Below are 25609 nucleotides of genomic sequence, written 5' to 3'. Positions count from 1 at the left end.
TAAATGACTAACAGGCTGGATGGATTACTGAATGTGGGTCAGGGGGCCCTGGACTAGACCCTCTGTCTGAAATCTATCAAACAACTACAAAGAAATTTGACAATAGGATTTACAAGTGATTGTTTTTGCCACTGACAGTGTAAGACCCGTTTTGTTTGACCAGAAACAACCCTGAAATCCCTCTTGCCAAACCCACCAGACGCCTTTTAAATAAGTAGTAATTTCAGCATGCATAGGCCCACCCTTTTGTTCATTTTTGGGTGAATTAAAGGGAAATTTCAGTTTATTTCAACCCGTCTCCTATCGTCCTAAATTTGTTTCAAGTGACTAGTGACATAAAAATAATAGTTAGCATGTTAGCCGTTAGCCTAGATACAGCCGGGGCGCATAGTAGCATCAGACCTGTTAAAACGTAAGTGAATGGGCATACTTCAAGTGCAAAGTTAGTCCACTAAACAAGCTTTTTTTCCACAAAGACCACCTCATATCGTTAGAGTGTCAGAGAACATATAGAAAACGACATGTAAACGTGTTGTCTTACCTTACCGGTGTGGTGCCATGTTTGTTTACCATTTAGCTCTGCTTTCCAAAGCGCGCCCGAAATATATCTCGCGAGCTCTAGATAAAGCCCAGCTGGATACTACTCCAGGTGGAGATGTCTCGTCCTTGGTCACATCCAGACCTTGAAAATAACCGGTCCCATTCCTTGCAACAGAGGCATTCCTCTTCTGTGGGCACTGGGGCACAGCATTCACAGGTACACCACCAATCTCCAGAGCTACGCAGCCTTGCAGCAGCCATTCCTCCTCTCTCGTCCTCTACCTGTTGCTCCTCTCTGTCTCTCTCTCCTCCTCCGTTCTTCAATTTCACAAAGCTCTTCGTCAGTGTATTCTGGCTCAAATAAATAAGGGCGGCAATCAAACTCTGCTAAATCAAATTCCTCCTCCACAAAGTCGAAGTCTGGCAAAATGTCAGCCATTATTCTATAAATCTTTCAAAAATAAATGAATGAACTTTTCAGGCTACTGTCCAGTTCTGCCTTCCAGCTGTTGCTGCTTGTTCTCTCGAGATTTCAGGCACGGTATGAGATCGCTGCTTGTTCTCGCGATATTTTGGCCGCGCTTTGGAAAGCAGAGCTAAATGGTAAACAAACATGGCACCACACCGGTAAGGGAAGACAACACGTTTACATGTCATTTTCTATATGTTCTCTGACATTTATCCTAACGATATGAGGCGGTCTTTGTGGAAAAAAAACTTGTTTAGTGGACTAAATTTGCACTTAAAGTATGCCCTTTCACTTACGTTTTAACAGGTCTGACGCTACTATGCGCCCCGGCTGTATCTAGGCTAACGGCTAACATGCTAACTATTATTTTTATGTCACTAATCACTTGAAACAAATTTAGGACGATAGGAGACAGGTTGAAATAAACCAAAATTTCCCTTTAAGAGTTAATTTTAATCAAATCAGAGCTGGTGATAGTTGGAGTAATGGAAAGTGGAACCAGTGATTTCAAAATGTGTTGTTTCCTTAAATGACTAAGACAAAAATATGGAAAAATAGGGTTCATGTCTAAAAATATCATAGTTACCCTTTAATTCATAAAATATCAAAAAATAATGATAAATCTAAGTATTAGACATCAGCAAACATTAATTCATGAATTACAGTGATTAACAGATTGTACCTTTGTCTTCTATCAGATCTCATTTTCCCCCTCTGGCCAAAGTTCAGCGGCCTGCATCTCTTTGCTCTCTGCTTGTTTGCACGTCTCCTGCTGCATCTGGACATTGAACCTCCCAAAAACCACATTCTACAAACAAACAGCTGAGCACATCTAAAGGAGACATTTGTTTCCACATCTGTTTGCTTCTCTTTCAGTCTATTGTGAGAGTGTTTGTGTGTGTGTGTGTGTGTGTGTGTGTGTGTGTGCTTTCCCCACTCCTCAGCCCAGCGGGTGGCAGCGGCAAACAGCCTGTGTAGGGTCGCAGCAAGGCGCTGCTGATACGTCTGTGCTGTAGTCTGCTGAGGACACAGACTTATCAGTGGCAATGTCCCATAATAACTCCTCCCTCTTGCGGGCGACCCTTTCCGCTACTGCTTGGTACTCAGGTGTCTCCATCTTCAGGGGTGTTTCCTCAGCCTCGTCATGCTCTAGATTAAATATCAGTGGCGGATCGTGGAGCTGCTGCCTTCCTGTTGCACCCCCACATGCCTCTGCTGCACCTGCAGAAGAATTATTTAAGACAGCTGTTGGGTTTGGCAAAAAGAATGTTAAATAAATATGAAATTTGTGTGAGAAAACAGGCATAATATCAGTAATATCACTATGAGAACGAAGTTAAGCTCTGGGAATGCAGACAGACCACTGGACTGGCGCCACCATGTTGACATAATATCATGCATACCATCCACCATGGAGGTAGGGCATAACAAGCAGCACAGCAGACATACATGATTTAACACATCATCACTGTTAGAGAACAACGTTTTGTCAGTTTGCTGACAAACAGTTCACATTAGAGTTACAACATTACACCTGTAATACAGCTGATGGATTTTTGCACTGTGGACACATATGACCGGTCTATAACCCGTACCCGTGATGAAGAAAGCTTTGTATTTCCCTGTTCGAACTGCCTGCAGGTCACCAAACTTCCCCGCAGCACCACTATTAGGGTGGAAGAGAAACTGCAAGGAAGAAGAGAGGAACTCATATCTGCAACAAGACCGTAGTGCACAACCCCCGCTTACAATACAGGGAAAATTATTTTGTAAAACAGGTTCCAGTCCTTTATCATGATTGGCTCAGCTGCATTTAGAGCTGGATCCAGAGCTACTGCCAACTGAAGCCCGAATCATTTATCATCCGCCAGTAGTAATGTACACAATACTGTCATTCAGTTAATGCACAAACAAACCCACAAAGATGCTGCAAAAGAAAAAAGAGAGCCTAGAGGGATTTATGTTTGAGCAGCCAGAGAGCCCACTGTGTCCTGTTGCTTCGTTGGAAGAAATAATGTTAAACGGCAACTGTCGTTGCTGCTGCCCAATCCACTGGCCTGTTAGCTCCATCCAAAACAAACAAACTACACCAGCCCTCCATGCTAAGTTAACAACGTAACTTTATTTAGCTTGCATGTTTTTATTTGGTTCACTGCTCCCAAGCTATGTTGTCAATTGCAAGCGATATCCTATCTGTTATGGTGTAGCTTCGTCATGTGCTCTTCAACAATGTGTTGGATGGAGTGCAGGCCCTCCTGAGTGATTCAGATTGCAACCTCAGAAATACACCTGTGTTCGAAGAAGTCAAAGAGTGAAACTGTTAAAAAAACCACTAAACATTATTAATAATAATAAATTCCCAATGTCCTTAAATGGGACAAGAATAATGTCCCAAAATCTTCAAACGAGTACTTCCTAATTAACAGTTTCTTAGCTTGTAACTGATGCTAAAATTGGTCAAATTTCTTGCCATATCAAATTACAAACATAAGTAATCATAGATAAACAAGTTTCATAACAAGTTTAAACCATAACATGTGATCAGGTTTTGGACCTTGTCCACTTTTGTGTCAGGATCAGCTGCAGACTGACTTGGCAGAGACGGCTGCCATCTTGTTTTTACATAGGTTAGTGTATTCTGCTCTTACTACCACTAGATGGCACAAAAAGTGTCCATGAACAAGGACAACAGCTCTGAGTTCGGTAGAATGAAGTATAAAGTCAAGTAAACCCAAAATGTGTAAACCCATCTTTTCATTTTTTTTTAACCTTGAACCTTTATACGATTCAACTAAATGTCTAATTTCTTATTCCTATATTTTGATAGCCTACAGATAAATGATACAATGATGAATGCTGCTTAACATGTATGTTGATGTTGTCTTATATCAAGTCTCTATTTGATCATGTGAACAGTAACTAGCATGCACTGGGGCTCATCATTATAGTGTGCAGTGGGGCCTGTTGTGACTACCTTACACCACTGCTCAGGGCATTATTAAGCCTCCGCTCCACACCGTGCCAAACAACGTCCCTTAGCTGTAAACCAAGGCCTCAAAGTGCTTATTGCTTTGATATAAACCACAGAAACATTGAAAACAAAAACAAGTACCTCATGGCCGGTTTGTTCGCCACGCAGGAGGACATTTGTGGTGTCAGTGCCATCGTAACGTCTATCTGAGGGGGGAGTCACCCCGGCCAGGGACAGAAGGGTTGGGAAGATGTCCATACCACTGCAAAAGGGCATGAAGATGAAGGACTGCATCATGTATTCAACCTTTTATTTGAAATTTCGACCTGATGATGAGAAGTCACAGCATCAACAAAGCCACTAGGATTTATCCTCTGAGCAATGCATCCAACACTCACCGATATATTTGAGTAAAAGCCAAAAATGCAGTAGTTATTGAGATATTTCAGTCTGAACCAAAGTGGAGACCTTCCTGCTAGCATGGTTACAAATGTCTCTGAATACATCCTCCTGCCTCGTGGAGTAGCACTATGCTTTGGTAAACAGGGTTATACCCGTCACATCTAGTTAATCTAAGTCCTTACATACACATAGGGTGTGTAAAGTAAACACAGGATCTATAATTAGGAGTACCTGAGCAGGGCTGAGCTGCTGGTGTTTGCAGGAATCATCCCGGGCCAATAAACCACAGTTGGCACCCTGTGACCTCCCTCCCAGGTGGTCCGTTTAGCCGAGCCCCCACCTAACACACAGGCCAGAAGTGACATTAGGAATATGATGATTCACAGCAATACAATGTACACTATCAATCATCTCATAGAGCATGCATGAAATGAGATTCAAGTTTCTCAATAAGAGTTTTTTATACCTCTGCTGGTCTGCCACTTCCCCATAAAAGGTCCAACATTTCCTGCGTACTGGCACTTCTGTTCCCAAGGGCCGTTGTCACCTAAACACAACACACACACATTAGACTGTGATCAAGGCTTTTTGAGAATAACAGACTACCCTGGTTGTGTGGAAGAGCAGACATAATTCATCCAGCTGACTAACCGGTGAACCAGATGAGAGTATTGTCTATGTCTGTGTCATCAGAGGTGCTCTTTACCGCCCCCACCAGGCTGTCCATCTCCCGCAGGCTGGAACTGTACACTGTGTCGTCATCTGTGCGACGGGCGGCGGCAGAGGCATCTGGGGGGAGCGGAGGGGCCAGAGGAACATGCATGTGAGCCAAGGCGATGTAGAGGAGATAGGGCTGTCCTCGCTCCCTGCAGAGACAATAAATTTGGTGATGCAAACAAATTATTACTGGCAAACGTTTTTTGAATCAATATTTGTTTACAAGGAGATTTATGTTTAAAGGGACAGTTCACCTCCAAACCAAAACTACAATTTTCTTCCATTACCTGTAGAGCTGCTTATCAGTCTAGATTGTTTTGGTGTGAGTTGCCAGGTATTGAAGATATTGGCCGTAAAAATGTCTGCCCTCTGTCGAAAATAATGGAACTAGATGGCACTCGGCTTGTGGTGCTCAAAGCGCCAAAAATATGTATTTGAGAAACTAAACAGCAATGTCTCTTTCCAGAAATCATGACAGAGTCACTCAAGATAATCCACACTTGCGGTTTCATGTAGGAACTATCTTTTGTCTAACAAACTACACTGAACTACACCATATCATCGCACAGGAGGAAGTGCGCATGTACTCATGGACTCGTACTTGTAACAGTGTGAGAGCACTTATGGTGTCCTCCTCGAGCTGGTGCACAATTTTTTTAGCACTTCAAACACCACAAGTCGAGTGCCATCTAGTGCCACTATATTAAAGAGAAGGCAGACATGTCTACGGCTGACATCTCCAACAATCAGCAACTCACACCAAAACAATCTAGACTGATTAACAGCTCTACAGGTAAGAGGAAATATATGTATTTTTGATTTTGGGGTGAACTGTCCCTTTAAACAAACACTTCTTGCTGTATTTTTTATGGATTTGAAGTTATACACTGCTGAAAAATTGACTCAAGAATATTTTGTGGATATAATGATGGAAATTCCTCTGTCTGTTAGTCATGGGGTGTGAATGTGCACAATTAATGTAGTGTATTTTTCACTTCAAAGTCCATGTTGCCATTACATTTTTCTTTGTAGCCATGTGCACTTTCCAACTTCCTGACATAACTGGAACACAGCATTAGTTACTTCGAACGACTACTCTGAATGTATGCGTGTACACTGCTGGGTCTTGACAGCTTATGACTGATAACTGCACAAATTCACATGACCCTGTACTATAGCATGAAGGCATGTTGCCTCCCACAGCCAGCTGTACACAGCAGGATCTACCGCCCTCTCCCTGTCCCTCACACACACACACACACACACACACACACACACACACACACACACTGAAGTCTCACAAGGGCAGTACATAATAAGGGCGTTTGTGTTATACTGTGTTAAACTCTATTGGCAGATTATTCAGATAAGCTGATCTAGGGTAGCAGGGAACTCGTTTCCCCAAGCTTCACGCTTTACTGGATCCAGCTGGTATTATGTCATCTTTTTGGTATCAACATATATAAATACAACTCCACTATTTTCCAAAAAACGAAACCACGAGCCAAGATACTTTTATTTTGCAAATGTTTTCGAATATAACACTATTTTTTCCCCGTTAAACATGATAATATCAGTTTAGCAATTTCATTGAAAAGTTGGATCTTTAAAAAATGTAGGCCTACATGAATTTCAGAATATCTTGGTGTTTGGTATGTTCCCCTTTTGCTTTAATGGCTCCACGTTTCTTAAAAACCTGATGACCCATGTTACTGCAGCGTGATTTGATAATGTTCCAGAGCTCGTTGTGATGTCACAAAATGCCTGGCTTTCTCGTCTACAAGTGCCCCAAAAAAATGTTCAGTGGGGTTAAGGTCAGGTGGCTGTAGAGGAAAGTCTTTGGTCCTCATAGTAAATGGAATGGATCTGCATTTGTATGGTGCCTTTCTAGTCTTCCACCCACTTAAAGTGCTTTAACACTACATGTCACATTCACCCATTCACACATGCATTCATACACTGATGGCCGAGTCCACCGTACAAGGTGCCACCTGCTACTCTGTTAACCATTCACACACACTCACACACTGAGAGAACAGTCATGTGGAGCAATTTGGGATTCAGTAAACACCATCCAAAGTCCTCAGTACATCCAGAACTCTGCTGCCTGTCTGCTTGCCCATTCCCGCGAGCACATCAACCCTGTCCTTCAGAACCTCCACTGGTTCCCTATCCAACAATGCATGAAGTCCTCTATAACCAGGCCCCCTCCTACCTCACTGACCTGCTCCACCACCACACTCCTTCCCGCAGTCTCCGCTCCTATGGTGCCAACCTCCTGACTCCACCACTCAGGACCAATTACTGGAGCTCTGGAATAGCTTGCCATTGCATGTTAGACATGCAGAATCCCTGGGAAGATTTAAATCATCGTTAAAAACTTACCTTTTCTCGTTAGCTTTTGAACCCGTTGTGAGCCAGACTTGACTTTGTGTAATATACGTATGCTCTGTCTCAGGTTTTTTTTTATGTGTAACTGATGTTGTTTCTAACTGTCTGTCTGTTTTTATATTTGTTTCTGTTTTTTTTTTTTTTGTATTTTGTATCTGTTTTTATATTTTGGTATTTATCATTCTATTTATGTGGTATTGTAATTTTCATAGTGTTCTTGTAAAGCACTTTGGTGACTTCTGTCTTTTTAAATGTGCTATAGAAATAAATGTGACCTTGACCTTGACCTTGACCTGGGGTGACAGAGCCCTCTCCATAGCTGCCCCATTTGAGACTGCACTGACCCCTCCTAGTTCAAATCACTCATCAAAACTCATCTTTTAAAAACATTAAAACACCATTTAATGTGTGAATGGTGTTCTGTGTATTTTACCGTATTCTGTTTTATGATAATTTCTAACTTGTGTAAAGTGTCTTTGAGTAGCATGAAAAGCACTCTATAAATAAAATGTATAATTATTATTATTATTAGTAGTATCTTGCCCAGGGACACACTGTGTTTTAGAGTTCAGTGCTCTGCCCCATTAGAAACCTTTGGTCTAGCCATTATTTGATAAGCCCCTCTTTGCTTATGACAACAACAACTTATGATAACAATTTCTGACACTTTCACTTAGTTCTGATGCCATGTTTCCCACTATCACAAAGTTACTTAGTGAGCAATAATCTGCAGGAAACTTGAGACACAGCCATATTTATAATGTGAACACTGGCTACAAGATGAGTTACTTAAATGAGTCTCAGATGAGCAGATCAAGTCAAATCCAGTCTCACTGGTAGGGATACAACTCAAGGAAATATGACCTTTTGTACAAACGAGTTAAGTTGGCCAATGCCAGAAATTTGCTTGAATTTAAAGGCTAAACTAGAAATGTTGAAAGATCGTATTTCTTCTTCATTTTATGTGTTTCTGAGTCCTCAAACTTTCCTATTACTTAAAGGATTACACGAAAATATTAGATATTCTCCACGTGGTGTCATACTTCTGGACCCCACTGTATTCCTTCATTTACATAAACATGGAGGACAGACTGGTGCTCTGCTTTGTGGACTGCAGCAATTCCTCATACCCCATCCTGTCATGGTCATGTATATGGCTTTAGAAGGCAGTGAACTACAGGTAGTTACTAATGTTAGCTGCTGATTTAGCTGTGCTTCCCTCCTTATGTTACCCCAACATGAGGGGGACAAATGCACATGTTCTAAATATTGAGGGAGAACGTGTCCCCTTGCGTCCTCCTTGACATCCACACCTATGTGAACTCCTTAGACTTGATCTTGGGTGATCCTGACCTTGACTTTTCTGTGCATCATTATTATAGCCTCCAGTATAAAGTTGTCTTGGTCACACCATGACTAGGTCACCACTGTCTCAAGTGACAGTGCACTGGACTTTGAGATATTCACTGGCTGTTTCGTTTCTTTATTGTCTAACATGTTTCACTTCCTCAGTAGACTCTCACACTGTCTGTACAGTGATGCAGACACACCTGACAGACTAGGTTTCACCGGCTGCTGAGTCAGTGGCTGACACTCTGACACAGAAGTAGAAGCTTACTATTGCTGGTGGGAGGCCCTGTTTGGCTAAAACACAATGTCTGCATTATTAGTTTCAGTAGCCGCCCTAGCTCGAGGTTCATTCAAGGTGTATTTGCTCTGCAGCAGGCTGTGAACATCTATTACAGGGAACAGGTGATTGCATCTAGCATGCTGTTTTTAATCAGTGCAGACTTATGATTTACAATATCATTATTTGCATATGTATGTAGGCACAATGACACTGTACTTTGTTGGTCTGACATTAGATCTCAACCCTCTAACTTCTGGCCATTTTATGAATGCAAACACACACACACACCCACACACACACACACACACACACACACCCATGTTATTTCCCACACGGCAGTATAAGAAAGATGAGAAGGAGAGGAGGATTTGTAATACAACCGGTTATGTCAGATTCAAATGTGTTGTCTAAATGGTTTGTTCCATTGTGTATTGTGTTGGATTGCAGCTGTATTGTACCTCGCATTGCGTATAATCCTGGTTGCAGAAGATTTGTATTGCTCTGTTAGTGTCCACAGGTCAAGCGGCTGCTCCACAATACTGCTGTTTTCGATCAGAGGAAGGCCCACTTTGGAATAACAGCCTCCATGTGCACTCCTCTTCAATCTGGACCATGTGAACAAGAAAGCACAATAACATGATAAATGGTATGTGTATGTGTTTACATTTGTTTTACTGAGGCCGTCAAGTGGTTACAGGTTTTGGAATAAGTTAATTAGGTGTAGGGAGGCAGGGTGTGGCCTGATCTTAAAGAAAAAACACGTCAAGAGTGGCATGTGGCATGCTTTTACAGTAAGTAGGAGCACAGAGCCATACCTGATCACCTGAGGTCCAGAGGCGTCACAGGGAAGGCACCTTGGCAAATCATATCCAGGTCTGTCAGTACAGCCCATGTCATTACTGTAAGGAATACCTAGGTAGTAGTCAAAACCTGCTCAAGAGACAATACACATGGTGCAGATATTCAGAAATACAGCCGTGATTACTTGTTGTTACCTTAAGAGCATCTACCCAACCCACACTGCTGGATTATATTTGGACTGGACTATAAATGTATACACTCATCTACAAACACTCATTTACACATTGCATATTGGAGGAGATATTGACAATGGGTGTTCCAATGGCTTTGGCCCAATCTCATTTCTTATTTTTACCCCAACCCTTCATTTTTGAGTGCCCCTTTGCCCCTCAGAAAAATGTTAAAAGGGTTAGTAGTTGAAATCTTCCCTCCAAGACTCTGAAATGTCACCAGTTATCGTAGAAGGCGTTTACGTAAAGAGACACGACTATAGCTTTTATGGTATCATCACATAAATTTATAATAATAACCAACAATTGCCAAGATAGTGCCGATTCAGTGCAATTGAGTTGATTTCTCAGAACACTCTGTGCCATTGAAAAACTTACCTTTGGAGGGCCATGTAGCCCTAACACTTTGCCCTAACCTTTTCTCCCAACAAGGATTCGTAAACCCTACCCTTAGACGTGACAATGCAAAACTGAGGGGTAAGGGCAAGGGGTATATTGGGATTCAGCCTTGCGCCAAATATAATGTGACACACAGGCCAAGGGCATTTGAGGTGAGGTGGAGGAGCTGGGACTTCCACCCCTGTAAAGACTGAGAGGAGGAGTGTGGGGGCTGTTGTTCAGTCTGTGGTGGGCCAATAGTCAACAGCAAGTGTGTCATCTCATAAGACACAGCTGCGTAAAGTTGTGTCCTGAGTGGTCCGTTCCCTGCAGTGAGGATTCGCTCTCACACTTGATGTGGCTGGAATGGTATGGAAACACTGCCTGACACCATAACACTGAACTGGAAAGATACAGTGTGGTGCAACAGGAACAGTGTGTTTGCTCATATCTCATTGTTTTATGTAGCGTATAAAGATACTTTTGCATTTGTGTAATGTTTGAAATCCTTCAACTGTTAAACAAATACTTGTGCGTTACACTGTATTTGGGTCTCAGCTCTTCTTCTGTTACTGATACTAACCATGCTGCCAATTTGCAGATCCTCAAGGCTCAATTGTAACCTTAGAGTGTTGTTTTATTTTGTCTTTGTCATACCTTTATACGTCTTTCCTTATTTTTTCATCTTACTCTTCTTTGACCTACCCTAATGTAGCTTGCGGATGTGGCGGGCGACTTTCCGCATTTGGTTTACTGAGGTTTCAGGTAACTTTATTTAATCTTACCTGTATGTTTTTTGTACTTTACATTTATCAAATGACTCGTAAGAGGTGACAGAGGTAAAATATTGCGAACAGTAAATGGGAATATGTATTTTTTGCTCTTGGAGGAGCTGTATACGACATTCAGAGTATATCTATGCTTCAGAGTACGAGATGGGATTGTCTGCACACAGCTCTCAACATGGAGGTGGTACAGTGCTGTCCAGTGCTGTGGATCAGGACAGCATTATCACTGGTCAACGTTGTATGAACACAGTGCAAAGTGGCGCAATTGGTTTACCAGTGGGATACACACAGAGGCTCGGATTACAACACACCCAGAGGGAGTATAACTTTATTTTTAGCTAAGGATGTCATTACTCCACTATATCTTTACATAGCAAATAATCTGCTGCTATATTAATGCTCTGAATGTCATAAACAGCTCCTTTACATTTCGATTTGTCTATTCCTGTAAGCAAAACCCTAAATCAATCTCTATTGTTTCTAAATTTAGATGAAATCTGGGGGTTTTTTTGGGAGCAAACTTTACGCTATAGCTGGAAAAGATGAGGGATGAGTCCAACCTGAATTTTCAGACCTTTCTGAAAATTCCTGCCTGTTGTGTTTTGTTGGGTCCCTGGTGGTTTTGGGAGTATAAATATCAAGCTCATGCTTACCTCTGTTAGTTGGGCTGTATGGTCCATTGTGGCCAAGATGCCATTTCCCGATCATGGCGGTGTAATATCCCGCCTCTTGTAGGAGCTGGGGCAAAGTGACTTCAGACAGAGGCAGACCGGCCACAGAGCCCACAGCAAAGTTATGTGTCACCCCGTTCCTCAGGCCATAGCGGCCTGTCAGTATGGCAGCACGGGATGGGGAGCAGGTTGAGGCGGGAGAATGGAAGTCTGTCAATCTGGAAGCAGTAGGGACATCCGAATGATTGTGAGATACTCAGGCGACCATAGATAACCTTTCCTGTGCAGTGCAAGCCCTGGAGACTTCAGTATCAAAAAGGTGAGGTAATGGGATTTTATTTCAACTTGAATGACATGACATGGCCTTTGGTGCTACAGACACAGACAGATCAAGTATAAAATCATAAACTATCTACCTCTGGCCTTGCTCGGCCATCAGGTTGAGGTGAGGCGTATTGTTTGCCTTCCCTTCAGGTTGGTTGACATCCAGGTCACCCCAGCCTATGTCATCTGCCAGTATGATGATGAAATTGGGCTTCTTACTGGTCTTATCGACATCAGCTCCATGTCGGGACACCGTGTAAAGCAGCAGCCCACACATCAGCATTCCAGACAGAAGAAACAGGGTGAAGCCCTCCGCCATTTTGGGTCAAAATCTGCAATGGGTTACGTTAGTTTCATTTAAACCTTGGGTGGCATGCACACCATGTAAACAAGAAACCTGTCTGGATTCAGGCATTAAGAGAAATACAGCCATTTTCCTATTTCTTCCTATAACCTTGCGGGCATATAAACACTGTGATGCTGATAAAATGAGAGGATATTAAGTGTCTCTGATAATGACTTACAGTAAGCCCAGAGTTGTTTGTGTCTATCTAATGTGCCTATCCTCTTTAAAACATACAAGAATATCAAGCTCAACTTGTGTATCAGCCTGTCATTAATAAAGCAGGTCAAATTCTTTGACACAAAGACAACTAAGGAAGGAATGCCTGATCAAGTGGTTCCAGCCTAAGTGCAAGGAAACAGTTGACCACAAATACATGTTTTCCTCATACCTGTTGTGCTTTTTATCAGTCTAGATTTTTGTGGTATAAGTTGCAAAGTGCTGGAGATATCGACTGAGGAGATGTATGCCCTGCCTCTAATATAACTGAAATACACGGCACTCAGCTTGTGGTGCTCAGAGTGCCAAAAACATTTTAAAAACTCAACAGCAATGTCCAGAAATCATGACCCAGTTACTCAAGATAATCCAGAGATCTTCTTGTGAGCAGATTTAAGTAGGAATTTTTTTCTTTCTACTGATCTACACCTGATAACTGTGTCACTGCACAAAAGGAGGCATGCATCTATTCATGGACGACAGGTTCATGCTCGTGACAGCTCGACGTGTAAGCATTAATGGCATCCTCCTCCGCTGAGCTGTAACGTTGGCTAGCTCAGTGGTGCTAGGTGAGGTCGGAGTAGATGCATGCCTCCTTCTGCACGGTGATACAGTTGATGGGTATAGCTGTGTACAAAGAAAATAGTTCCTACATTAAACACAACAATGTCTGTGGATTATCTTGAGTAACCGGGTCATGATTTCTGGAAAGAGACAGAAAGTGGTCAAGTTGTGCTGTAAGATCACTGGTGTTACTTTTAATAACCTATCTGTACGAAGAGAGGCTGTAATCTCAGACTCTCAACATCCCCTCCATCTTGAGTTTTGGATGCTTCCATCAGGTTGGAGGTTTTGTCCCCCTAAATGTAGCACTAGTTGTTACAGATCATCCTTTGTTCCATCTGCTATCACGTATCTTTACCAGTGGTGACCACTAATTTGTCCATGATTTACCCCTGACAGTGTGTGATTCTGGATCCTGTGTGTTATGTATTGTACTGTCTGTTTTGTTTTACTTATGACTACTGTCTGTATCCCAAATTGCTCCCTGGGGACATTAAAGTTTTACCTTACCTTACCTTGCTGTTGAGTTTTTCCAAATGTATTTATTTATTTATTTAGGCACCACAAGCGGAGTGCCATCTATTTCCATTATAATCGAGAGAAGGCAGGCATCTCTACAGCCGATAACGCCAACACTCTGCAACTTTCACCAAAACAATCTGGATTGATAAATAGCACTACAGCTAAGATGAACAATATATATTTTTGATTTGGGGGTGAACTGTCCCTTTAACCCTTTGAAACCTGGAGTGACATCACTTTCCTTGTGTTGCTTTCAGACCTCTTTCACAAGTATTGAATCCTTTGAACAATGAGCAGATTGGTGCAATTTCTTTCAACAATATGGGAAAACGGCAATGCGCAATTTGGTAAGAAATGTGCCACAAAATTGCAAAAAAAAAATAAATAAATAAAAATATTTAGAAAATTATTTAAAAATAAAAATAAAAAAAACAGGGAAAAATGAAAAAAGCTCAGGGAAACAATATTTATAATGATCATTATTATTATTATTATTATTATTATTATTACATTTTGCAGAATTATTATATCTTTAAGCACTCTTTCCAGGTAATTTTATCTTTTTTTTTTTTTTTTTTTTTTAAAAACTCATTTTCTTGTTTTTAATTTTCTTCTCTCTCTCTCTCTCTCTCTCTCTCTCTCTCTCTTTTTTTTTTTTTACTTATTCCACTTTACTTATTTTTACTTATTTGAGTCATTTCTTCTTTCGTTGCTCATGCCTTCCCATGATTTTAAAAGAAATCAAGCCAATTTGCTCAGGTTTAAAAGGGTTAAACAGATTCATCACCATTTTTTATTAAGTATTAAGTGTTTATATATAGAAAATATCAGCATTTGTGGTTAAGGATGAGGAGTAATTAACGTATTCTAATTTCCCCTGTCAGACAGGGTGGGTATATCCAAGTGAGGGGAATTTGTTGAGTGACTCCCAAACAACTCTGCTCCCCAGTTTGAGGGGGGCCTCTGCAGACGAGAACTGGCTGTAACCAGATCTCTTTAACCCTTCTTACCCCCCTCGCCTCGCCTCGCCTGTCGGGGAGGGGGTGTTCATGAATGCAAGCCTGTATCAGACGGAACATGTTTGTATAGGTGTGTGTGTGTGTGTGTGTGTGTGTGTGTGTGTGTGTGACTGTGCAAGCCTCCACGTGTGAGTGTTTGCGGACATGTGCACGTGAGAGTGTGTGTAGTACAGTGAGGCAGCGCGCGACACGACCGGGGCAGGATTAAGTCGAGCGAAGACGGGATTCCCGAACCTCCGTCTGAAAGTAGCTCAAAGCAGGTGAGAGCGACGACTTAAATATACGTTTTTCGTTATTTTGTTTAAGTATAGTAACTGTAAGTAGCAAGATATAGATTCAGCGCGTCTTAAAGTAAACGTATGGCGCAAACGGACGAATTAAAAGTACTTACACAGTGTGTGAGCGGCAACTTGAGTTACATTGTCCACACGGACCACGAGCCGCAGCCGGTTCATTGCGTCAGCCGCACGAGCGCTGAGTTTATGACTGCGACGAATTTACCCCCCACCCCCGCCAAAAAAAAAGAAAAAAGAAAAAAGAAAAAAGAAATTGCAACACAATCAAATGAAACGTGACTTGCGCGTGATAAATAATGTAATAATCATTAGAAAATAACGACGTGTATCTGGGTTGTGTATCCAACTAAACAGCAACCAACAAAACAAAACCAAAGGGGGGAGGGGGGGGGGGTGTTTTTCTGCCATGTACCTTATGGATAATAGAATTCAGTAATACTTGAATAGGCTAAATACTTATTAGTGGAACTACTTTTAAAAGTTTTTGGTTTTGGATACACAAGTACTGTATTTATCCACACTAATGTCCATAATATCCCTGTTGCCTAGTTCCAGCTTGTGACTCTGTTCCTCTTTGTTGATGCTTTGTTTTTGTTTACACTTGAATAACTTGTGAGTAGAGGGTTTTTACAAGGAAAGTCAACTGTTGTGACTAATGAAATAATCCTATTACAGAGGCAGTAAATATGTTTGTTGATTAAAACTGAATGGAGTTTGTTGTTCGTATTTCCTTAGCAGGTTCCAGGTTGAGACTTCAAACCCTAAACACATCCAAACTTGAATACATGTTACAATTGCTTATTGATTTCCCTGAACTGTCACTCTTTCCATTGTGACATTTCCCTGAACTGTCACAATGGAAAGAGTGCAAACCAGGTCACAACAATGTGTTTTTAAGTTGCCTGGGGTTGGGGATCTATCCTATATCATGTCAAAGCTGTAAACATGGGCGTTTCATGAGACAATGGGCCCCTGGGCATATGAAAGATATGCAAAGAGCCCCGCCACCTCTCCTACACTGGAGCAAGAAACACAGACTATGTGGTGTTTTTGCTTGTCTTTGTAGTCATTATGCGTCTTATAGTGGTATTGTGTCTCTTTGTAGTCATTTTATGTGTTCTTTTCGTTGTTTGGTGTCTGTGTGAGGCAATCTGATGTCTTTTTTTGTCATTTTGCATCTCCTTCTGTTTCTTCTTCTAACCGCTTCATGCTCTTGAGGGTCGCGGGGGTGCTGGAGCCTATCCCAGCTGACATCGGGCGAGAGGTGGGGTACACCCTGGACAGGTTGCCAGACTATCGCAGGGCTGACACATAGAGACAGACAACCATTCACGCTCACATTCACACCTATGGACAATTTAGAGTTATCAATTAACCTAGTCCCCAATCTGCATGTCTTTGGACTGTGGGAGGAAGCCGGAGTACCTGGAGAGAACCCAGGCTGACACGGGGAGAACATGCAAACTCCACACAGAAGGGCTCCTCCTTCTGTTTCTTTAAGTGTCTATTTGTAGTTGTTTGGGTGTCTTTGACATAATTTTGTGTCTCTCTAAGGTAGTTTAGTGCCTGTTTTGTTTGGTTTTGTAGTCATTTTGTGTCTCCTTGTGGTTGTTTTGTGTCTCTTTGTGGGTTTTTTGCCTGTTTTTGTAGTTGATTTGTGTCTCTTTGGAGTTCCTTTGCATCTCCTTGTGGTCTTTTTGTGTCTCTTTGTGATCATTTTAAGTCTCTTCCTGGTTGATACATGTTAATTTGACATTTAACATTTTACAAGTGAAGGCCGGGGGGGACCTTGATACTTTAGGTCCCTGGACCTGTGCCCGGTATGCCCAGTATAATCTTATAACTCTAGCAAAATTTCAAAATATGGGACTGAGTTAATGGTTGTCTATCATTCTTTTGTCCATTCTTACAAAGAAAAGCAAATATTAGAATAAGACTGTGCTATGTTTAAGTAACAGTGAAGTCAAAAAAGGGACAAAAAGTCTTACCGTGAAGACTCTAAGGCAAAAGGGCTGATATAAACAATTTGTAAATAAAACTGTGCACCATTCTGTGATGCTTTACCCAAAATCAGGGCCAAAAGGTCATTTAAATGGGTTTTAGATCAAATTTATCTCCCCCAATGTGGCTTTGCATTTATCAATGATTATGGCCCAGCCTTGTACAAATAGGGGCTGGACTTCAGCTACTGCTGCCTTTTCCTCCTTACCATCTTTGGTTACAGCTCTGACAGAGTTTGCAGGCCTACATTAAACAGCAGCCTGGTACGTATGTACAGAACCACTTCATTCAGAAGGCAAGCTGCTATAGACAGAAGGATTAAAGAGGGGGAATAGGATTAAAGAATCACATTTACTACCCCACAGGTGAGCCAGCAGGTTTCAGGAGCATGTTTGCCTCAACTGACTGTATCTATCTGATGAGAAAAGGAGCAGTTCAAAACATTTCAGCGCAGAGTGATTCAGTTTTGACAGAACTGACAAAACCTGACTGGTGTTGAGCAACAAGTTGAACAGGACGGAGGCATCCGTAGCCTTTGATGTTTGTTGTTGCTGAACTTGACCTAACAAAAGAAACTTCATTAGCATCTTTAAATAGCAAAAAGGCATTATCATTGTTAAACACACAAGAATGACATCAAGCAGCAAACTTTAACAAGGAGAAAGAAGAACAATTGGGAAGAAAGAAAACAAAAAATACCCCAAAAGCTAATACAAATAAACACCTAAATATAAATAAATGTAAATAAACTGTGTAATCAGTTCAATCAGTTCAATCTATATCTAACTCCAGTAATTCAGAGAGCCTCCTCTTCAGTTTTTTTGTGTTCAAAAAGTACCTTTAATCAAAATATTATAACACAATAAAAACACCAAACTTTACAATATGATACATTTAAAAGTAGGTATTACATTCATTGTAACTAACCATTAATGCATTGTGTCCCAAAAAAGCTTAACAATATTACAAATTTAGAAAAGATGTTCTGAGATTCACTGTCTTTTTGGCAAAATGTACATTACTATCCAAATACTAAATCTGACAACAGTTCTTCTACCTAAACCTGTCGGTAACATGGCTGAACTTACAAAACTGTCGTCTATTTAACTATAAATATCTTAGCATGTCTGTATTAAATGTGTGTTTCTGTAGTGTAAACAGAGTTATCTGATGTGCTGCTACTCACTGCGGGTCCCAGTGTTGTGTTGTGAGTCAGCGAGGTTAGTGCACAGTGCACATTCATGTTTTATTGACTGCCCCTGGAAAAACCAGCACAGTGCATAACTGAATTGATTCACAGCTCTGCTACGAACTATGGCCCACGATGCCAATCGCTATAACTCTCATTTCTCTTACAGGGCATGGCACTGTGTGGATTCAAGGGGAAACGCCTCTTGGGGCCCAATGTGTACCCAGAAGCCCCTGATGGAGGTTGGGGTTGGGTTGTGGCCGTTGCCTTCTTCTTGGTGGAGGTTTTCACCTATGGCACCATCAAGAGCTTTGGTATCTTCCTCCAGGACCTAATGGAGGAGTTTGGAGAGACCAACAGTCGGGTCTCTTGGATTGTTTCCATCTGTGTGTTTGTCATGACCTTTAATGGTGAGTAGAGCTGATAAGGTCACTTTGGTGCAACCCTGTAAAACCAAAGAAAGTACAGACTATAGACTGAAATGACAATGATGTTGTGAGAATGACTAGTCTACACAAAACATTTTGTTCTCCATGGGTCCTCAGGTCCTCTCTCCTCTGTGATGACGAACCGCTTTGGGTTCCAACTTGTTGTTATGACTGGAGGATTACTTATTGCCACGGGCACCATTGCAACCAGCTTTACCAGCTCCATCAATCAAATGTACATCACCTATGGATTAGTTGCAGGTATTGACTTGCCTTTTCCCCTTTCGTCTTCGTTGTTAAGCAGCTTGTCTTGTCTACGTAGCTGAATTACAGTTTAAAAACATGCATATTTTTAACTGTGCAGGACTGGGCTACTGTTTGACCTTCCTGCCCACTGTAACCATACTTTCCCAGTACTTCAACCGTCGACGGTCTCTGGTCACAGCTGTGGCTTCCACTGGAGAATCCCTGTCCATGTTTGCTCTGGCACCAGGTGAGTGCAAGAGCTTCCACTGATGTTGTATACAGTTGGTGAAGACAAGCATTTTCTAGGGGGATTAGGAAAACCGTATGTGGTTTTATGCCTCCGCACTGGCGACAACGGTGGCCAAAGGCATCATGTTTTCAATTTTAAAGTGCATGGGAGCAGTGCAGCTGAAAGCCCTGGCACCCATGGTGCTGAGGTGTGAGGTGGGAATGGTCAGGAGACCAGCAGAGGAAGAGCGCAGGGAGCGGGAGGGAGTGGACTCCTGGAGGGCTTTGAAGGTCAGCAGAAGGTTTTTGTGATCAGTCCAGTACTGAACAGGGAGCCAGTGTAGTTGGATGAGAATGGGGTGATGTGGTCAGATGATTCGGTGCGGGTAATGATCAGGGCAGCAGAGTTTTGAATGATTTGATGCCTGTTAATTAGTTTGGTGGGAAGGCCAGAGAGAACTCCATTACAATAGTCAGTACGAGATGTGACAAATGTATGGACCAAGACCTCAGTGCCGGACTGGGACAGTTATGGGCAGAGTCTGGAAATGTTGAAAGCAGTCCGGGTAGGACACTCAAAAAGTGTATCCACTGATTTACAGATGCCTCTTTCACTATGGAAATCTCTTGGAAATCTTTTTGGGACTAAAATGTCATCACGTGATGGACTCAGAAGTTGTCCACTGTTTGGCCATTATGAACATTAACTTCAAAGCCTGGCGCAGCTGGTGCTGTCGGGTTGAAGACGTGTACTGTATGTCCATGTTTAGATTTTATAGCTTCTTTCCAGCAGCATCCATGTTTGAAACACTGTCTACTGTCATGGCAACATATGAGTCTGGACATGGATGTAAACTGTTTTTAAAGATTCATGCCTATAGTGGGAATCACTGGGCTTCAGTGAAGAGCAGCAGATGGATGTTGAGAGACAAAGCAACACTCTTTTCATAGCAACTGTTGATAACAGGATCAAGGTCATTTGTTTCTATTAGGTCCATTTCCACAGCAGTCAAATCTTGAACACTCCATAATTAATATATGCAGTTTTATTGATGAACAATCACTAAACACCTCCTCTCGCCCCTCAGCTTTTTCTGCACTGAGGGACCATATCGGCTGGCGACACACCATGGCAGTGATAGGAGCTTTGCAAAGCACCATCATCATCTGTGGCGCTCTGCTTCGGCCAATCGTTATCAAACCCAAAGCAACCCGAGAGACAGAGACTGAAGGATTGTCCCCAAAGGAACTGGAAGCACTCGGTGCACCAGAGAAGCTAGAGAACACACATCCAGAGGACTCTATGATAAACAATACCTCACATGCACAAAATACCTCCCACAGTCTGGACAATGAGCTAACCAGAGGCTCTGAGAGCACAGGAGACTCTGGCATCCAGTCTCTAAAGGATGCAGACATCGGCAGTGCAGAGGAGAAGACTTTACTGCACAAAGAAGCAAGTGAATCTGTGGGAAAGAGTGAGGCAGAGGTTTTAGAGTCTGAAGGGGAGAAAATGTGCAAAGATGCCGAGAAACAAGCGATGCAAGATGAGGAAATTAAATCAGGCGATGAAAAGCCTTCTGCAAAGAAGCTTCTGGACTTCTCCATCCTCAGAGAGTGCAGCTTCATCTTCTACTCTCTGTTCGGACTGTTCGCCACGCTGGGCTTTTTCGCCCCTCAACTCTACGTCATCGAGCTGAGCGTGAGTCGAGGTGTGGAGCGGGACCGTGCTACCTACATGCTCTCCACCATGGCTGTGGCTGAAATCTTCGGCCGATTCTCCATCGGGTGGGTTTTAACACGGGAGCGGTTAAGGAAGAAGAAGCTGCTCGTGCTTCTGGCATGTGTGATTGTAATGACTGCGGATTTAGTCGGGTTTACTTTGGTGAGAGAGTTCTACGGCCTGGCTGTGTGCTGCGCTGTGTATGGGTTCTTTATGGGAACCCTTGCATGCACCCACATCCCCATCCTGGCTGAGGATGATGTGGTGGGCATAGAGAGGATGTCGTCAGCTGCTGGTGTCTATGTGTTCATACATAGCTTTGCTGGGCTGGCTGGACCCCCACTTGGAGGTAAGTTATCTCATAATGAGAAGGTTACTATAAATTGTAAACACGACGGTTCTAATGACTGTATGCATTTATTGTGCAAATACGGTAAAATTAAAGCTGAAAGATTGAGAGGCACAGGAAGAAAGAATGGCAGACTATGACTTTAAGAAGTATTTCACTATACTTCTTTTCCTAAAACTGGGCCATTTATGCAGTAGAAGGACGCAAATACTTTTGAAATTGGTACTACATGACCAGAGAAAACTGAAGAAAAGGGCTGTGGCAATTGCTTTTGCCCAAGAAGTAGAAAACCTACAACTACCAGAATGCACTACACCACACCAGACTAATAAATGCTTCCATAGGTGGGTGACTAGTAACAAATGATCTTGTAGTATAGTTAAACAAGAAGCTCAAAAAACTGTTCAGAAAACATTTGTGGTGAGAAAAAAAGCAACGCTGTAACAGAATCTTGATTCATATTTGCTCAGCATCGCCTAGATTTAGTGTTTGATCAGAGTTTAGCCTGCATTTGGGATAGAGAAGGCCAGAACTCTCTCTCTGTCATTACGCTTCTACACTTTTTGTGTGTGTAGTGGCGGGCATACAAAAACCCAAAAGTACAATCTGTAGTTCGAGCAAGAGCCAGCAAAAATAATTGAGCTGAGAGATGAGCAGGGACATCTGGGTACCATTAGGATGGAGGACGTTTACTACAGTTCATTTACACATACTACCCACATTGTTATGATACAAAGTTGGTAGAAAGGTCTCGTTTGGATAAATAGCAATGTGATCTATGTCAAATCTAATATATAGAGTAGCATTTGACACTGAAATCATAATCAGTAATGTCAGATATATCATCTTTATACAGGCTTGATAGTAAAATAGCTGTTGTCTGCTTTAAGTCAGTGGTTCCCAACTGGTGGGTCCCAGTCCAAAAGTGGGGGTCTATCCTGAATGGACCACAAGTGACTTGCAAATGTGTCAAATATGTAGAAAACATACTTTATTTTGACGTACAGAGAATTTCTGATACAGAGCTTTTATTTTGAAGTGCCATTTTCTGCCGTAGCGTAAGAGACTAACTGACAGCTACTTGACAGAGACAGCAAACTAGCCCAACTGCATTGCTAAACTTAACAAGTATGACGCTGAATGTATTAAAGAAATTTTGACTGTGGCTGGACCAGCTGGGAACCACTGCTTTGAAGGGCTATTCCATTTTTTTAGTACTGCACCTCCATAAACTTTAGGGTCTTGCAAGAGACAGATTGACTAAAAGAATGGTCAAATATGGTGCAGCAGATGCCGAAATGTCTACATTGGACCCTACATGTCCCAAAATGCAAATGAATAGCTTTGTAAATGTCCTATAAACTCTACATTTTAGTTTGTCAGCAGACACTGTGTCAAAATTTTCATGCCCAAGCTAGAATAACCCCACTGACATCACAATGACACCATTGGGGTCATTTCTAAGCCCCAGAAGACATTATACGACTGTTTCCGCATGCTGAGTTGTATTCGTCATGCCAAGTAGTGCATTGGAGTGCTCCTTTCAATGCTTCCTTTCCTTTTGTCCCCAGGTGTGCTGGTGGATGTGACTCAGAACTATGGATCTGCCTTCTACTCCTGTGCAGTCGGCATGGGACTCAGTGCCCTGTTCCTGGGTTTGGTCAAACCTGCTAAGAGAGGATTACTCTGTAGGAGGAAGAACTCAAAACGCCCTGAAGAGGTACATCAAAGGGAAGGGGCGTCAAAGAAACAAAGTGCAGCGCATGAACTGGACAAAAGAAGTGAAAGTCCCCAGGACTGCTCTGCTGTAGATGACCAGGCAGAAGCCACAAAAGATGGCCAGGAGGTCATACGCTTTGCTTGAGGCGATAAGATAAGGATAAGGGTAATAAAAGGGTCAAGCCATATGAAGGTAAAATAGTATCTAAAGAGTACAGCTGGCAAGTGCTCAAGAGACATGAAAATGGTGAAGAGAAAGAACAAAAGTGTTGATGATCTGCTGTTGTAGGTCTGGGCTCTGAGAGCAATCTGAAGAACTTTTACACTACAATATGTATGTAACAATCGTGCCTTACATACCTAATGTACCACACTGTTTTTTTCAGAGTCAATACTAATTTATAAAGTTTACACTTTTAAATTAGATTAATGTAAGTATGGTTTTGATGTAGTCTTGCTTTAAAGGTCCAGTGTGTAGGATTTAGGAAGATCTATTGGCAGAAATGGGGTATAATATTTCTGCCCATGTTTTCATTTTTTAGCTTAGAACCCTTCGTATCTACGTAGGGAGTGGGTCCTCCTCCATGAGCCCTGCTATGTTTTCTACATGCCAAACATGGTGAAGTGAAGGCCACCATAGGTTCTTTCTATTAAAGGTCTTCACAGATCCAAATGACAGAACTGACTGGACCTGATCATTTTTACAATTATATTTACCTTTACCTTGTTTTTGACCGAGATATTACAGACCTGACCTGGTGCATGTCTGAGAGGACAGAGACCTTGGACTCTGTTTTACTTTATAGACTACGCAAACCCTTAAATAAAAATTGCTACCAAAAAATGCTGTTACCACTAAAAATGTTCTTAATGTTAGATACAACATACTGTTCCTAGCCATATTACTGTTTGTAATATTTAATAATGTTTTAGATATCTATTTTAATTTTATTGTACTGTCACTTATTTTGTTGTTGTTGTATGTGAGTTGTTGTAATTCCTCCCAATGACCAGTTTACGATAGTTTTAAGCTGCTAAGATCAAGCGCACAAACACGCTTAACCTTTTGTTGATATCAGTCAAATAATCAATTCAGTTGTCCTATGAAATCATAAGATACAGTTCCTTTAATTTGTGCATAAAAACACTGTAATAATGAATATGCTTGTATGATTGGGCAGTTTTAGGGCAGTACCCTTATTTAGGATCCTTGTGGCCTGACGGTAGAAGCTCTTCCTGAGCCTTTTAGTGCCGGGCCCATTACCTTCTTCCCAACCTCAGCAGGGAGCAAAGGTGGTTATCTGGGTGGCTGCGATCCGCAATAATTCTCCTGGCTTACCTAAGATATTATTGGGCATTATTCATGCTTTATTGACAGTGAAAGAGAGAGAAATATAAAATGAGAGGACTTGCAGCAAGACCCTGGGACATACTTGAACCCAGGTCGGTACACGCTGTCCCTGGTGACCTACTAGTGCACCCCTCCTTTTCTTAACTTTTGCTGCGCCTGGTGTTAACATCCTTTAAGCAGGATAGAGAAGCACCTGTAGTGTGTTCAGCTGAATGAACCAGTCTTTGCAGCAGTGATGTTCCCCGTCAGGACGCTCTTAATGCTGCAGGAGCAGAAGTTCCTCAGTATTCGAGGGGATACCTGGAATTTTCCCAAGCATCCATGGTGACACAGTCTCTGCCTTGCCTTTCTCACCGAGTCAGTATGCTGTGTCCAAGTCAGGCCTTCAGTAATGTGGACACAACGGTACTTGAAGCTGTCCGCTCTTTCTTCACTGAGGACCCACTGATATTAAGGGGAGTGTAATTTCTTCCCAAAGTCCGCTGTAAGCTCCTTAGTCTTGCTGACATTGAGTATGTTGTTCTGACACCATTGGGTCAGGTCCTCTCCTTCTTTTAAGTATATATGGGCATGCTTCCCCTGGTTAGATTCTCCACAGTTCAGTCGTTGAGTCCATTTTATGGCAACAAAGAGAGATGAAAAAAGTGGTGACTCTAACTTTGAAGAAGCCATAAAGTATGAATGTGTCCATTCCTCAATCATTTATATTCCTTTAGGCCATAAGTCTCCATCAACCAAGAGAAACAAAAGGGGTTTTCATGTAACATCAATTTGAATATTGTCGGGCTCACTATCCACCTTTCCTCCGGTTCACCTCCAACTCGCTGGCGCTACTGCTCAAGGTTTTTTCACCTCATTTTAGCTATTGTTATCTGATCCTAAGTCAGCCTGAACATCACACATTACACACACTTAGGTGTTTCTCTGGTCAGCAGTGCTAATTAGTGGTCTTCTTGGATCCACTTGGGTATTACTCACAATGATAAACAGACCTGGGACCTGTGGTAATAGCATGGGACCAGACCCGGACCTGTTGACCATAGCAAATCATGGACCCAGGTTGGGTCTCGGGTCTCCCACACAAAAACGGAGAGGTGAAG

The 25609-nt window shown here is 42.1% G+C and overlaps 2 protein-coding genes across 6 annotated transcripts; one reads left to right on the top strand and one right to left on the bottom strand.

Annotated features, from left to right (window-relative positions):
- Window positions 1-1585: 1585 nt before the first annotated feature.
- Window positions 1586-15491, bottom strand: arsg (arylsulfatase G). Of its 2 annotated transcripts, XM_049563038.1 has the most exons (11): window positions 15371-15491; window positions 12405-12644; window positions 11971-12206; window positions 9936-10050; window positions 9579-9725; window positions 5034-5248; window positions 4849-4929; window positions 4614-4722; window positions 4122-4242; window positions 2605-2695; window positions 1586-2230 (listed from the first exon to the last, which is right to left on the bottom strand). In XM_049563038.1, the coding sequence occupies exons 2-11, from the start codon at window positions 12629-12631 to the stop codon at window positions 1950-1952; spliced, it is 1623 nt and encodes a 540-aa protein (XP_049418995.1). In that variant the 5' UTR covers window positions 12632-12644; window positions 15371-15491; the 3' UTR covers window positions 1586-1949. The 2 variants fall into 2 exon arrangements, with proteins under 2 accessions (XP_049418995.1, XP_049418997.1); XM_049563040.1 differs by lacking the exon at window positions 2605-2695 and having other exon boundaries at window positions 2050-2230.
- LOC125880497 (monocarboxylate transporter 7) lies at window positions 10610-25609 on the top strand. Of its 4 annotated transcripts, none has more exons than XM_049563034.1 (6): window positions 10610-10898; window positions 18635-18875; window positions 19011-19154; window positions 19258-19386; window positions 20456-21439; window positions 23011-25609. In XM_049563034.1, exons 1-6 carry the CDS (start codon window positions 10896-10898, stop codon window positions 23301-23303), a joined length of 1794 nt encoding a protein of 597 aa, XP_049418991.1. In that variant the 5' UTR covers window positions 10610-10895; the 3' UTR covers window positions 23304-25609. The 4 variants fall into 4 exon arrangements, with proteins under 4 accessions (XP_049418991.1, XP_049418992.1, XP_049418994.1 ...); XM_049563035.1 differs by lacking the exon at window positions 10610-10898 and adding an exon at window positions 14859-15239; XM_049563037.1 differs by lacking the exon at window positions 10610-10898 and adding an exon at window positions 15025-15049.

Source organism: Epinephelus fuscoguttatus, linkage group LG20 (genome assembly GCF_011397635.1).
Source record: "Epinephelus fuscoguttatus linkage group LG20, E.fuscoguttatus.final_Chr_v1".
NCBI classification, from domain to species: Eukaryota; Metazoa; Chordata; class Actinopteri; order Perciformes; family Serranidae; genus Epinephelus; species Epinephelus fuscoguttatus.
The sequence above is the reverse complement of the archived record's forward strand: the minus strand, read 5'-3'. Positions and strand labels throughout refer to the sequence as shown.